This window comes from Malania oleifera, chromosome 5 (assembly GCF_029873635.1).
Source record: "Malania oleifera isolate guangnan ecotype guangnan chromosome 5, ASM2987363v1, whole genome shotgun sequence".
Lineage (NCBI taxonomy): Eukaryota > Viridiplantae > Streptophyta > Magnoliopsida > Santalales > Ximeniaceae > Malania > Malania oleifera.
Window position 1 is genome coordinate 75,945,525 of NC_080421.1, and position 13,487 is coordinate 75,959,011.

The 13,487-nt window shown below is 35.6% G+C and overlaps 1 protein-coding gene across 1 annotated transcript in view; it reads left to right on the forward strand.

The window, feature by feature from the left end:
- The first annotated feature begins 10,648 nt into the window (after positions 1 to 10,648).
- Positions 10,649 to 13,487, forward strand: part of LOC131156008 (calmodulin calcium-dependent NAD kinase-like) — a 50,674-nt gene continuing 47,835 nt past the window's right edge. The window contains exons 1-5 of the mRNA XM_058109463.1: positions 10,649 to 10,859; positions 11,002 to 11,225; positions 11,368 to 11,438; positions 12,609 to 12,830; positions 13,098 to 13,224. Of these exons, the coding sequence (XP_057965446.1) occupies positions 10,649 to 10,859; positions 11,002 to 11,225; positions 11,368 to 11,438; positions 12,609 to 12,830; positions 13,098 to 13,224 (855 nt within the window). The remainder of the gene's footprint in view (positions 10,860 to 11,001; positions 11,226 to 11,367; positions 11,439 to 12,608; positions 12,831 to 13,097; positions 13,225 to 13,487) is intronic.

The following is a 13,487-nucleotide window of genomic DNA, read 5'->3' on the forward strand; positions in this document are numbered from 1 at the left end:
ATGCTAATATTGATTGTCATCTGAAAGAGGTGATTTTTAGACCACCAGGTAAGCAAGAATTTAGATTTGTGGGGTCGCAGGTGTGTTCTCCACTTTAGTTAGTGTTAGCCATATAGGTGAGAAAACTGCTCTGGGATGGATGTCAAGGGTTTATGGCCTTTGTAAAGGAGGTTTCAGAAAATGAATTGAAGCTTGGCAGCACACCAGTGGTTAAGGAGTTTTTAGACATTTTTTCAGAGGAATTTCCAAAGTTGCCTCCCGATCACGAGGTAGATTTTGCTATCGATCTACTTCCCAGGACAGCATCGATCTCTAAAGCTCCTTACCGTATGGCTCCAGCAGGGTTGGGGGAATTAAAGGACCAGTTGCAAGATCTATTGAATAAAGGATTTATCAGACCTAGTGTTTCACCCTAGGGAGCTCTAGTTTCATTTGTAAAGAAGAAAGACAGGTCTATGAAAATGTGTATAGACTACTGGGAGATAAATAAGGTAACCATTAAGAATAGATATGCTCTACCCCTTATAGATGATTTATTTAATCAGCTCCAGGGTACATGGGTTTATTCTAAGATTGACCTCAGATTAGGTTATCATCAGGTGAAGGTAAAAGTAGAAGATGTCTCAAAGACAGCTTTTAGGACTAGGTATGGGCATTATGAATTTCTTGTTATGCCTTTTGGTCTGACGAATGCTCCTTCAGTATTCATAGATTTGATGAATAGAATCTTTCATCAATATTTAGACCAGTTTGTTGTGAGTTTTATTGATGATATACTAGTCTACTCGAGGAGTTTTGAGGAGCATAAAGCACACTTATGGCTAGTACTCCAGACGCTCAGGGAAAAGGGTTTGTATGCTAAGTTCAATAAATGCGAATTCTGGTTAGAGAAGGTGGAGTTTCCGGGGCATGTTATCTCAGGTGATGGAATTTTAATGGATCCCAACAAGATTGTTGCAGTTGTGAAGTGGGCCATGCCGAAGAACGTTCAGGAAATCAAGAGTTTCTTGGGGCTGGCAGGTTATTATCATTGATTTGTTAAGGGATTCTCAGCATTATCAGAGCCTTTGACGTGACCGACTAGAAAGAATGTCAAGTTTGAATGGGATGACAGCTGTGAGAAGAGTTTCCAAGAACTGAAGCAGATGCTCATCACTGCACTAGTGTTGATCATCCCATCAGGGGGTGATGGTTATGTTATATACATTGATGCATCCTTGAAAGGACTTGGTTGTGTATTGATGCAGCGAGGCATGGTAGTAGCGTATGCTTCTAGGCAGTTGAAAACGTATGAAAAGACCTACCCTACCCATAAGTTTGAATTGGCTGAAGTGGTGCACGCGCTAAATATTTAGAGGCATTACTTGTATGGTGAAAGATGCGAGATATTCTCTGACCAAAAAAGTCTAAAGTACTTTTTTACGCAAAAGGAATTGAATATGCAGCAAAGAAGATGGTTGGAACTTATCAAGGACTATGATTGCACCATCAGCTACCATCCAGGTAAAGCAAATGTGGTAGCTGATGCACTGAGCCGTAAATCAGGTGATGCGGCACAGTTAGCAGCAGTAATTCAATATCTGATCTTGATGGATCTGGAAAGATTTGACATGTAGTTGGTTGAGTGTGATCACCAGGCTTTTGTTGCCAACCTGGTGGTGCAGCTTACGTTGTATGAAAGGATTAAGGCAGCCTAAAAGAATGACACAGAGTTGGTGGAATTGATCAAGAAAGTGCAGGACAGATAGGGGGAGGAGTTCAGTATTTCAGATGATGGAACTTTGTGGTTCCATTCTAGATTATGCATGCCTACAAATGCTGATATCAGAAGGACGATCCTTGAGGAGGCTCATAGGTCACTGTATTCAGTTCATCCAGTAGAACTAAAATGTATCGGGATCTATGGAAGTCCTTCTGGTGGAGCGGCATGAAGAGAGAAATTGTCAAGTTTGTGCAGCAATGTCTAACGTGCCAGCAGATTAAAGTTTAGCACCAGAGGCCGATGGGCCAATTGCAGCCACTTTTCATTCTAGAGTGGAAGTGAGACCATGTTTCTATGGACTTGGTGATTGGTTTACCACCGGCGTGACAAGGGCAGAATGCTATTTGGGTGGTCATTGATAGATTGACGAAGACCGCTCATTTCATTCCCATTAAAGTCAGCTACTCCATGGACATACTGGTAGAGTTATATATTCAGTAAATCGTGTGATCACATAAAGTGTCAATATCTATTGTATCAGACCAAGACCCACGTTTCATGTCATATTTTTTAAGGAGCTTACAGGAGGCTCTAGGATCTTAGTTATCTTTTAGCACGGTGTTTCATCCTTAGACGGATGGCCAGACTGAGAGGGTGATTCATATATTAGAAGATATGCTGCAGGCGTGCGTGATGGATTTTAGGGGTAGTTGGACCCAGTATATCCCATTGGTAGAGTTTGCATACAATAACAGCTATTAGGCCAACATTGGCATGGCACCGTGTGAGATGCTCTACGATAGGAGGTGTCGTTCTCCTCTATACTGGGATGAGATAGGTGAAAGGCAAATTTTGGGACCGAAAATAGTGCAGCAGGCGTACAATAAAGTCTAGCTCATTAAAGAAAGAATCAGTGCAGCTCATAGTTGGCAGAAGAGCTACACCGATACTCGCAGCTGGAAGTTAGAATTTGAAGTTGGAGATCACATGTTTTTGAAGATAGCGCCACTGAAGGGGATTATGAGGTTTGGGAGGAAGGATAAGTTGAGCCCTAGGTTTATTGGCCCTTTCAAGATTCTGGAAAGAGTGAGGTCAGTAGCCTATTAGCTAGCTTTACCACCGACATTGTTCAGAATTCACAACGTATTTCATGTTTCTATGTTAAGGAAATACATCCCAAATCCTGCCCATGTCATTAGTTATGCCGAGTTAGAACTGTAACGACCTGCCTTTTCATGCCATTTTTTTTCTACTTAAACATATATAACAAATCTCTTTGTATCATCTGTTAACACATCTCATACCACAAGGGAGCACTGAGGAAACTTTGTTCACATTACATTCTAGGTAGCGGTAAACATAAATTTTCAATTGTATTTACAATACCAGAAATCTAGAAAGTCCTAAAATATACATCACAAAATACCCAGTGACATCAATAAAAAACCCTAGGATCTACCCAAACAACCAACACTCAGGAAACACTCATCCTTCCGAAAAGGGTAGCGCAAGAACCTCTTTACCTGCGAGCTTGATTTGCTCGCCTAGCTGGATCACCTCAAAAATGTTAAGTCCGTGGAATGAAACAACGCTCAGTAAAAGAAGATATGTTATCCCTAGTGTGTGGCAACTGAGTTACACATTTAATATACCAATATAATACTAAAACTTTAAAACTGATAATCTAGTTACTGTACAGATCACATTTATTATAGTTTAAAAAAATACAACTGTATATCTGAATTTTCTAGTTACACATAATTCTAATATTATAATAAATCTTCTGCTGTACTATAAATATGTATTTATAGAAATAGCTATGATAATACCCTGGGAACTGATTATCATGATTTAACCCCTCATGATAGGGTTGTGTGGCTCGTAGGCGGGACTTAACTCTGGTTGGCCTACCAGGTAAGTCAATCTGAAACTCTACCAATCAACAATCCGGCCCACTGCAATCTCTTCGGGCACGATACTAATCTCTACCTCGTCAAACCAGCCACCTCAACCCAGCTCTCAGGGGAGATTGCAATCTCTCCTGGCATGGTAGACGGAATCCACACACTATCTGAGATATATGGTTGTACTCTGATCTAAAATAGCAACGGTACCGTGCTCTGCTGTCTGAATCTGACTGAATATCTCCTCAGGGTCTAATACTATTTAGTTCTGATATTTATAATTATCTTACTGTTTTACCATGATTTTGAAATAACCATAACATGTTTAAACTGATCTTCATAATTTGTATATCTGACTGTATAAACGAATAACTGAGTGTTATGGTTCTGAAGTCATGGCGCTCTGAAAAACACTATAAATCATATTTTATGAAAACTGCATCTTGATATTTTCTGTTAATATATTGTATAACATGACATCTGTAAAACTGTATAAATACCATACTAACTGTAATGAACTCATGCCACACAATTGAGTAATTAAAATCTCATGCTCTAAAATCTACATCTCCTAATATAATAATAATTTTCTAGAAAAAAAAAACTAAATAATAAACTGAATTCCTAGCATAGCATATCTCCCTTATCTATCTGACTAGGAGGTTGCCCTTCACTCAACTCTTGCACCCTCGGTGTACCAACCCCAAAAACCTGCATTTACATAGACAAATTCTCCAGTAAATCAATACACACATGATTCCTGAAATTTCCTATTCATAATTTCTTGAATTGTAATTTACCTGGGCTCCCGAAAAAATACTTGCCGAGGTCCTCAACCCATGACTATAAGAGCCCAAAACACCCTATTTTTTAAAATATGACACCCCAAATTTATTCCACAAAACACTAGTATATTCTCATAGAATACAAAATTCATCCCCAAATAATACTGGTAATACTGAAAATACTTAAAAATCTATTTACCCTAATTTTGGGATGGTTCCAAAACTGCTCAAATTGAATTTCCGCTCCATCTAAGTTGTAGAGAATCTCCCCAGAATCATCGTGGTAGTTACTGATCGTCGAACCGGGGAGAATCAGAGCCATAAATTTAGAGAGAAGTGAGAGGGTGTGTTTTCTAGAGAGAGAGAGAGTGAATAGGATCTGAAATTCTCGCAGGAAAAACAATTTTCAACTTTATATAAAAAGCTGGTCCACATGGCCTCGTTGACGAGCCACGTCACCTTGTCGATGAGTCCAAGTTGAAGTCTCATTGACGAACGGCTACTCCTCGTCGATGAGATTCAGGCCCTAAAAACGCCCTCCCGATAACTTCTCGTCGACAAGACACATATCCACGTCAACAAGCCCAAGAAGACTTTTCGTCGATGAACGCTCTGCGTTCGTTGACGAGACCCTACTGCGACTCCCCTTTAAAATTATTTTTCCCTCTCTTTTCTTTATTATTTAATTCTAATAATTATCCGAGTTATTACAAGAACTCAGTGATACTTTGGCTTATAAGGAGATACTAGTGCAGGCTTTAGACAGGAAGGAACAAGAATTACGTAGTAAGAGAATTCCACTAGTAAAGGTCATGTGAAGGAATCATGTAGTGGAACAAGCTTCTTGGGAGCTTGAGGAAGAGATACGACAGAAATACCCGTATCTCTTCAGTGGAGATCAGCAGTAATCAAGGGAAAATACAGGTAATTATATAAAGTCTCTTTTGTGCAAGTTAGTTAGTAAATGTAATAATTTTCTACTAGTAGGTAGCGTTTTGGTTATGGGAGAATTCTATTTTATATGTATTTGTAATCTCCCAGAACCTTGAATGTAACCACGGTATTCCTCCGCCATAAGTGAGGGTAAGTAATAAGATAAGTAGCTCATTTCTCCTTAGGCGATGGTGTATAACACAAACAGTAAATTTTGAGGACGAAATTTTATAAAGGGGAATGTAACACCACAAAAATAATTATTACAGGAGGATGTACTGGATCCTATAATAATAATAATAATAATAATAATAATAATAATAATAATAATAATTAAATAATTAATTATATTAATTAAAATAAATAAATAAATTATTATTAATTAAATATTATAATAATAATGATATTGATATTATTATTATTATTATTATTATTATTATTATATCCAAAGCTTTTGCTTCAAGAAGCATCTTGAAATTTCAGGGAGAGAAGCCAGCCCCCCCCTTCTGAGTCTCTCTCGCTCGTCTCCGTCTCTCTCCTACTTCTTTATTGGAGCGGATTTGTCATAAGAGCAGCGTAGGCATATCTCCTCGATAAGCTCAATTCTCACTTTTACCTCAATTTCTCGTAAATCTTAAGCCTAATTGACGATCGAACACCAGCACGAGAATCTAGAGATGATTCTCTATAAGTCTAGCAGAGCAGATTTCTTGTGGGGTCGTCGTAGGCATAACCCCAAAATTAGGTTAAGGGGGTTATTAAGGGGCTAATTATTATTTAATTATTGTAAATTTAGAAATGTTAAATATTCGGCATTCTGAGGTTGAATTAGGGTCATTGAATTCAAGGCTCGGATAAGCGCCGCGGGTGTAATTTCAGGACCCTACGGGCATAGTTCAAGAAAACCAAGGTAATTTGATTATTTTGGAGTTTAACAATTTATTTAGGTTATTAAAAGCCTAAGAAATGTTTTATGGAAATTATGTTGTAATTTTGTTGAATGTTCTGGGGAAATGGAAATTGTAGATTTTGTGCTGGAAATGCCACGAGCTCAGGATTGAACTGTGTAGGCATCTCAGTAAGCCAGATAAGGGGATAAACTAAGTCAAAATTTTTTATGAAATTATTCATTATTTTGCAACCTTTAATTTCAGGAAAATATATATTCGGAATTACTGTTACGAACAGGGATATGACTTGAGTATGTTTATCAAGAAATATGATTTTCAGAGCAGATTTTACGTATAGAACATTACTCATTTCTGTGTGGCATAAGTTTAAATTCCATGTAATTACGTATATTAGATTAATATGTTTTCCCCAGAACAAGCACGATATGATAATTTTCAGGGAAATTGTAAAATAGTACAAGAACCATGATTTTATGAATATTATGTTAAACAATACAGAGAAATTATGTTTAGTATATTATATTATGCCGGCGCAGATGTCATGATTCATGTTGGCACAGATGTCATATTCATGTATGATATTACAGAATTCATGAAATATTATCATGTTAGATATTATTGTGAAACACGAAACAGTTATGTTCAATATATAAAACATATTATATGTTATCAAAACTCGGATGGTATGGTATAGTTCAGTTTTCAGGAGCACGGTACCGTAACTATATGTTCAGCATTATGATAGTGCAACCACACGACCAAAGTGTGGGAAGTCGTAGTCGATGTGGCTTTAGTGTAGAGTTGTGATATCCCCCTAGCAGTCCGGGACCAGGTGGGGCAGACCCATCGTACTTACCGACTCATGTTTTGATCTAGCGTGGTTGGCCAGCCATTGGTAGGTCCCGCCTTCGGACCACACAATCCAGTTATGTAGGAGTAAGACATGATATCAGTTAACTATCTATCCTGGGTGTTATTTTAGTATAGTACAGTTATATAAGATGTTTTCCATGTACAGTATCCAGTATGTTATACTATGAAATGACAATTCATGTTTTACTCAGTTTAGTACAGTTAGACTTTCCCAGTTATATTTTATGTATTATTTATATATACAACACGAAAATACTCATGTTGTCATACACTGATACTAGTTTATTTCCCTTACTGAGAGGTGTATCACCCAGCATTAAAACATTTCAAGAAATCTGAGTAGAGGAGCGGATAGAGCTCCATGACGGTAGAGTTGGACTATGCTATCCTATCAGAAGGGTGAGTTGTAATGCTAGGGTCAGATTTACTTTGGGAATTGGCCCTAAGATATATTTCAGTCTTTTGGTGGATGATTGTATATATATAATTAGCAAATTTAATAAAACTTTGGTATTGTGATTGATTGGATGATTGTATGTAAATTACGTTTCATGCTACTTAGGTGTCAAAGTTGTTTGACAAGTATGTCCTCAGTACCCACTGGTCTAGGTGGACCATGTTTATATCAGTATAATAGGGAAACGGGGTAAGTATGAATGATGTTATGTTTTCATGTGAAAGAAAAAAATATATATATGGTAAAATAGGTAGGTCCTTACACACTAACTACATATTTGGTACATCTAAATGAAATGCGGTTGAAGGGAATCAAATCGAAGTGATTACTTGATTTGGTCATACTTTCTTTATAAATTTTCATTCCATTACTTTCCAACCTCATTCTATCCACAAACCAAACATGACATAAGGATTTTGTTTGGGAAAAAGAAATCAATGAAAAATAAAGAGAAAATTCATTTATCATTATATGATCCTTTTATATTAAATATTGTTAAAATGAAAGTTTATTTTAATATAAGTAATAATTAAAAATAAAATAAAATATTAATAATGTATAAGTTCAATTTTTTATTATAGATTTTATATAACTTTACTTTTCTTTTTTTACTTTCCTTCATAACCAAATATGAAAATGTAGATTCCAAGACATTTTTCTTTCAGACTTCATTTGGAATTAAGAAAATATGAAGGGGAAAAAAAAGAAAGATATAAAAGAATTGAATTTATCATATTTGGTTATGAAGGAAAATGAGAAGAAAAATAAAATATGTAGTAAATCTATAAATAAAATTGTGATTTTACACATGCTTAACATTTATTTTTTTGAAGTTTTTAGTCATATCAGAACACAATTTAATTTGAATAGCATTTGATATAATGAAAATGTAGATTCCTTGATTTTTTTAGGCTCCGTTTGAAACTTAGAAAGTATGAGGGAAAATAAAGAAAGATATAAAAGAACCGAATTTATCATGTTTGGTTACGAAGGAAAATGAGAAGAAAAATAAAATATGTGGTAAATCAATAAAAAAAAATTTTTTGATTTTACACATGATTAACATTTAATTTTTAAACATATTAGAACATAATTTAATTTGAATAGTATTTGATATATAGATAAAATATGATATAAATCATATTTCTTTTTTTTTTTTCTTTTCTTTTGTCAAATAAAATATTGAGCTCCAAATGAGGTCTCCTTATGAAAGTGAAATTCCTCTTTGACACTTGATGTCTAAAATTAGGAAATTACAAAATAGAAACTAAAAAGAAAAGCAACTTCTCTTTCTAGATCCAGTTAACTCATATTTTGGCTTCTCATACCTTTTTTTTTTTTTTTTCTTTCTTTTGATTTTTTTATTATCTAGAACAATTTTTTTATTTGGTCAACATATAGAGGGATAATATATCCATGAGCAAATTTACGTCGTGTAAGGAGAGAGCGAAGCACACGATAATTTGCACTCTCATCTTATTATATTACCCATAATATTACAGACTTATGATATTTGAAAATGAACAATGAAAGTCATATCTCTCTCTTTGTCTCCTATTTTTGCTTTCGATTCTACGTTACTTGATTTTTCTTTAAACAAAAAAAAAAACATGAGAGAGAGAGAGAGAGAGAGAGAGAGAGAGAGAGAGAGAGAGAGAGAGAGAGAGAGAGAGAGAGAGAGAGAGAGAGAGTCTATAGCTATAGGTGTGACATGCAATTCCATGGAAGCTTTGCTTATTAAACAGGAGCAAGTGTAGTAGCAGGAGATGTAATATGAGAGGAAACATGATCATGTTCTCTCCGTAATATGAGAGGTTCTGTATTTCTACGACTGAGCATGCCACAAACAACAAGCATCCTTTTTCTTGTGACATCCTATTTGCCTATCACATTTATAAACAAAACTTTAGTAGGAGAAACCTGTTTAGCTGTGAATATATTTTCAGAAAATTCTAAAATAATTACGTCTTTTTTAAATTCTTCAGTATTTATATGCAAAAATAATAATCAAAAAATACAATTGACCCTATTTGCTTGTTATAATAGTTTTGTTTTTTACTTTTAATTTTAAAATATTTACAAAAAGATACCCTTTTTCTTAATTTTCGAAATTTCAATAGAAAAATTGGTAAATATTATTTTATTATTTTATAAATTTCTAATATCTTACTCTACCGAATCTTGAATTTGAATTTGTGTGAATTATAGCAAATATAGTATAACAATTATTGGGTTCTTGTCAATCAACGTCTCGCTTTTTTAAAGCTTTTAAAAAAAATTCATGAGCATGCTGCATCTCCGAGATTGTTCAGAGATTCCCGAGTTAGAACAAAAAAAAAATCATTAATAAAGATATGTATTGGATTAAATCTAGGCCTATTTTAAGATAGTTGTACTAAGTAATTTTGAAAAGAGATGTACTATGACCCCTTCTAACTCTTATCATTGTCTCCTTGGATCTCAACAATAGAGGGCAGTACGTGGACCTTAGGCCTCCATCTAGTAATTTAGGATTGACCAAAACACAACAGTATATGTAATATAACCCTGCAATTTTATTTGTTGGGTACAAATTTACATGACTGTCACGGTCATTTTAAGGTTTTTTTTCTTCCTTGGTAACTGAATCAAAAGTGCCATGCATGCATTGTGCCAAGAAAATTATGGGAAAGAAATGATTTGATGCTCAAATTATATATACACTTGTCAAGAGGAGGATGATAGTCTCATAGGAAATCCGAAAACCCATCTCCCAGTTCCATCCAGCTCCCAAACAAACATCACGATTGACCTGCACCTCAAAATTAAATCATTCAATTAATTACTCCATCCAAATCTGCTTGTAGTTTTTGGCTTTTGCAGTTTGAGATAAACAGGAAATCAACATTCCAATTCACTCTAATGAAAAATGCAGAAAGGTAATTGTCTTCAAAGACCAGGCCTGGTTCATCACCTCTCTCTCTCTCTCTCTCTCTCTCTCTCTCTCTATATATATATATATATATATATATACACACACACACACACACACATATATATATCCTCGATGGAAATTTTCTGAAAAGCAAAGAGGTTTCCATACCATGGCTGACTTGTGCACCTGGTTGTGTTCAGATTTTAACTCCAGCAAGCCAACCTTCACACAGATCTTCGTAGCCTCTTCAATCGGACTGATCATTGCTGTGGCAATGCATTATCATCATCGAAAGCGAAGACATGAAAAGATCATTCCATGCCTGAAAATCGAAGAAACCAATAATGCTGTTAAGCTTGAAAAATTCTCCCATTATGTAGGTAATTAATTCATTCTATCATCATAGAATTAACTACCAACAATTTGCATACTTTGATTTTATAAGATCAAATTATCATGCAAATAAACCACTGGATCTCATTGATTTGGAGTGTGTATATATATATATATATGCACATGCAGCAAGGCAACTGGGATTCGCTGATAGAAGAGAGTGTCCACAGCTTTGCAAGCTAGCATCTGCTTATGTCGCCAGACCTGAAGCATGTGAGGATGACATCTATTCATTCTTTGCCAGCGAACCCGATGCGAGTTCTCTATTTGTAAAGCTATTGGAGGAGTTTGAGAGATGCATTCTTAGTTACTTTGCATTCCATTGGAGCCATGCCGATATAGCAATCAGTCATGTATGAAATTAATTATAATTAAGATCCAATGCTGACCAACAAAGTAAAAAAAATAAGAACATTTCTAGGTTTTCATTTAATTATTTCTTTCACTCATACACTAATGCCATTAACTTATTTCTTCTAATTAATATGATTCCAGGTTTTGAGTGCTGATTCTGGCATTTCTGAGGCAAAGAAGAAGCTCAAACGCATTGTCCTGGCAGCTACTAGGTAACTACAGAATAACCAGACATGCAACATGAGAATTTTATTTTCTTCTCTCATAAGGGGTTGGGGTTGGACAAAAGTATGCAAGCAATTACCAAATTATGAACCACTTCTATTTAAATTTTCACACTTAGAGGTTCTCTATCACAGCATCAGACTTCCCGGGTCTGAGGTTTGAACTCGAAAGGGGGTGAAAAGAAGATGAGATGGGACATGGGGCTTCCTCCCATTGTGTAGCCTGGGCACAATGAGTCTCAAGCCAGAGATTTAAAAAAAAAAAAAAAAAACTCCCATAATAAATCTAAATTTTCAAGACAATATATCATCCTACAAGTTTTTACTCTTAAATCTAGCATTTTGACATGTGTTAAAGCTTTTGGGTCCCATTTAAAAAAAAAAAAAAAATTGTAGTTTTAGGAAGCTAGGAAGCCACATGATGAAATGCCACATTGAAGTAAAAACTTTTGTAAGAATTTTCTACATTTATAGTAGAACTCTTTGAAAAATTATAAGATGGGTATAAAGTGAATTACATTATATGAACTAGTATAAAGTGAATTACGTTAGATGAACTAAAATGAAAACAAGTAAAAGGCAATATATCCAAAAAGTAGATATAACTAAAATAAGAATTTCGTAAAGTAAAAAAGAATAATATCTGTAAAGCTGAGCAACTTAGTTGACACCGTGTCTTGTAGGATGGATAGATATAAACCTAAAATAACTACAACTTTCTTTTTGGCCCACCAGAGGCCCGCCTGTGCTACACAACACAAGAGGTAGCTCATTTCCTATATGCCCTTTCCCACCTTCTCTTCAAGTTCAAATCCGAGACTTTCAGCATAGAATTTCTAACCCCTAGGGGACAAAATATCTGCGGCTCAGATAAGGAGATTTGGCAATGCTCAGCTTTTAAAAAATACTGCATGTATAAAATGGTGAAAACAGATTCATACATTTGGAGGAAGACAACACATCAATTTTATGAAGGTTGGAATATGAAATTGTGACCTTGAATTTGACTCGAAATCTTAGGTTCCAATTTAATGTTTCCACCAAATGACTGCCAGCTCTATGATTTTTTCATCAAGTAAGAATATTGAAGGAAGCTTCCATTTCAGTCAACCAAATAGGATTGTTAATGTGCTTCTGTTCTTGTTTTGTCTGAGATAGAGAACAGAGGTTTGAGAGGGTGACAAAAAATTTGAAAGTTGCTAGAGTATTCTCAACATTGGTGGAGGAGATGAAGGCAATCAGAATTTTACAGAATGATGACTCACAGTGTACGGATGTGATGGCTCCAGTTGCCCACAAAGATAGAAGCTCAGTCCTCCTTTTCATGGGTGGTGGGATGGGAGCTGGGAAGAGCACTGTGCTTCAGGACATTCTCAAAGAGTAAGGACAGCTATATATATAAAACTTCCTTTTCTAGGTTGTCTCTGTTTACAAAGTAACATTGAAGCTGGTAAGAGGAAAAGAGGGTAGGAAAAAAGATAGGCAACAAATGGAGAAAGAACTATTTCCTTCTTTTCTCATGCATGTCAAATTGTTGTTATTTTAGATACTTAGCATTGGGAATGGCTCATCATATAATTGTGAGAATGAATACAAAAAAAAGGTGAGGCTACCCCAACTTATGATCTTTCATGTAAATGTTGACAGGCCATTCTGGGCAGGTGCAGCAGGCAATGCCGTAGTAATTGAGGCAGATGCCTTCAAAGAATCAGATGTCATTTACAGGGCTCTTAGCTCCAGAGGGCATCATGACATGCTCCAAACAGCTGAACTGGTGACTCTCACCTTCTCTCTCTCTGTTTGTTGCTTTATTTTGCACAGGGGGATTGGGGAACTGACGTTTTAAGTGTCTATTTGAGTATATCACCACTTCTTCCTAGTTGAGCAAAATCAACCCAATTATACAGACAAAATTAAGGGTTCATTTTCCATCCAAGAGTTTCAGGCATAACTGCATAAGAAGGTTGCCATCTTGCACAAGGCTCCTTGTCTGGACATAAAATACTCAGAAATGTGATCAAGTGAAACGTTTAGGAT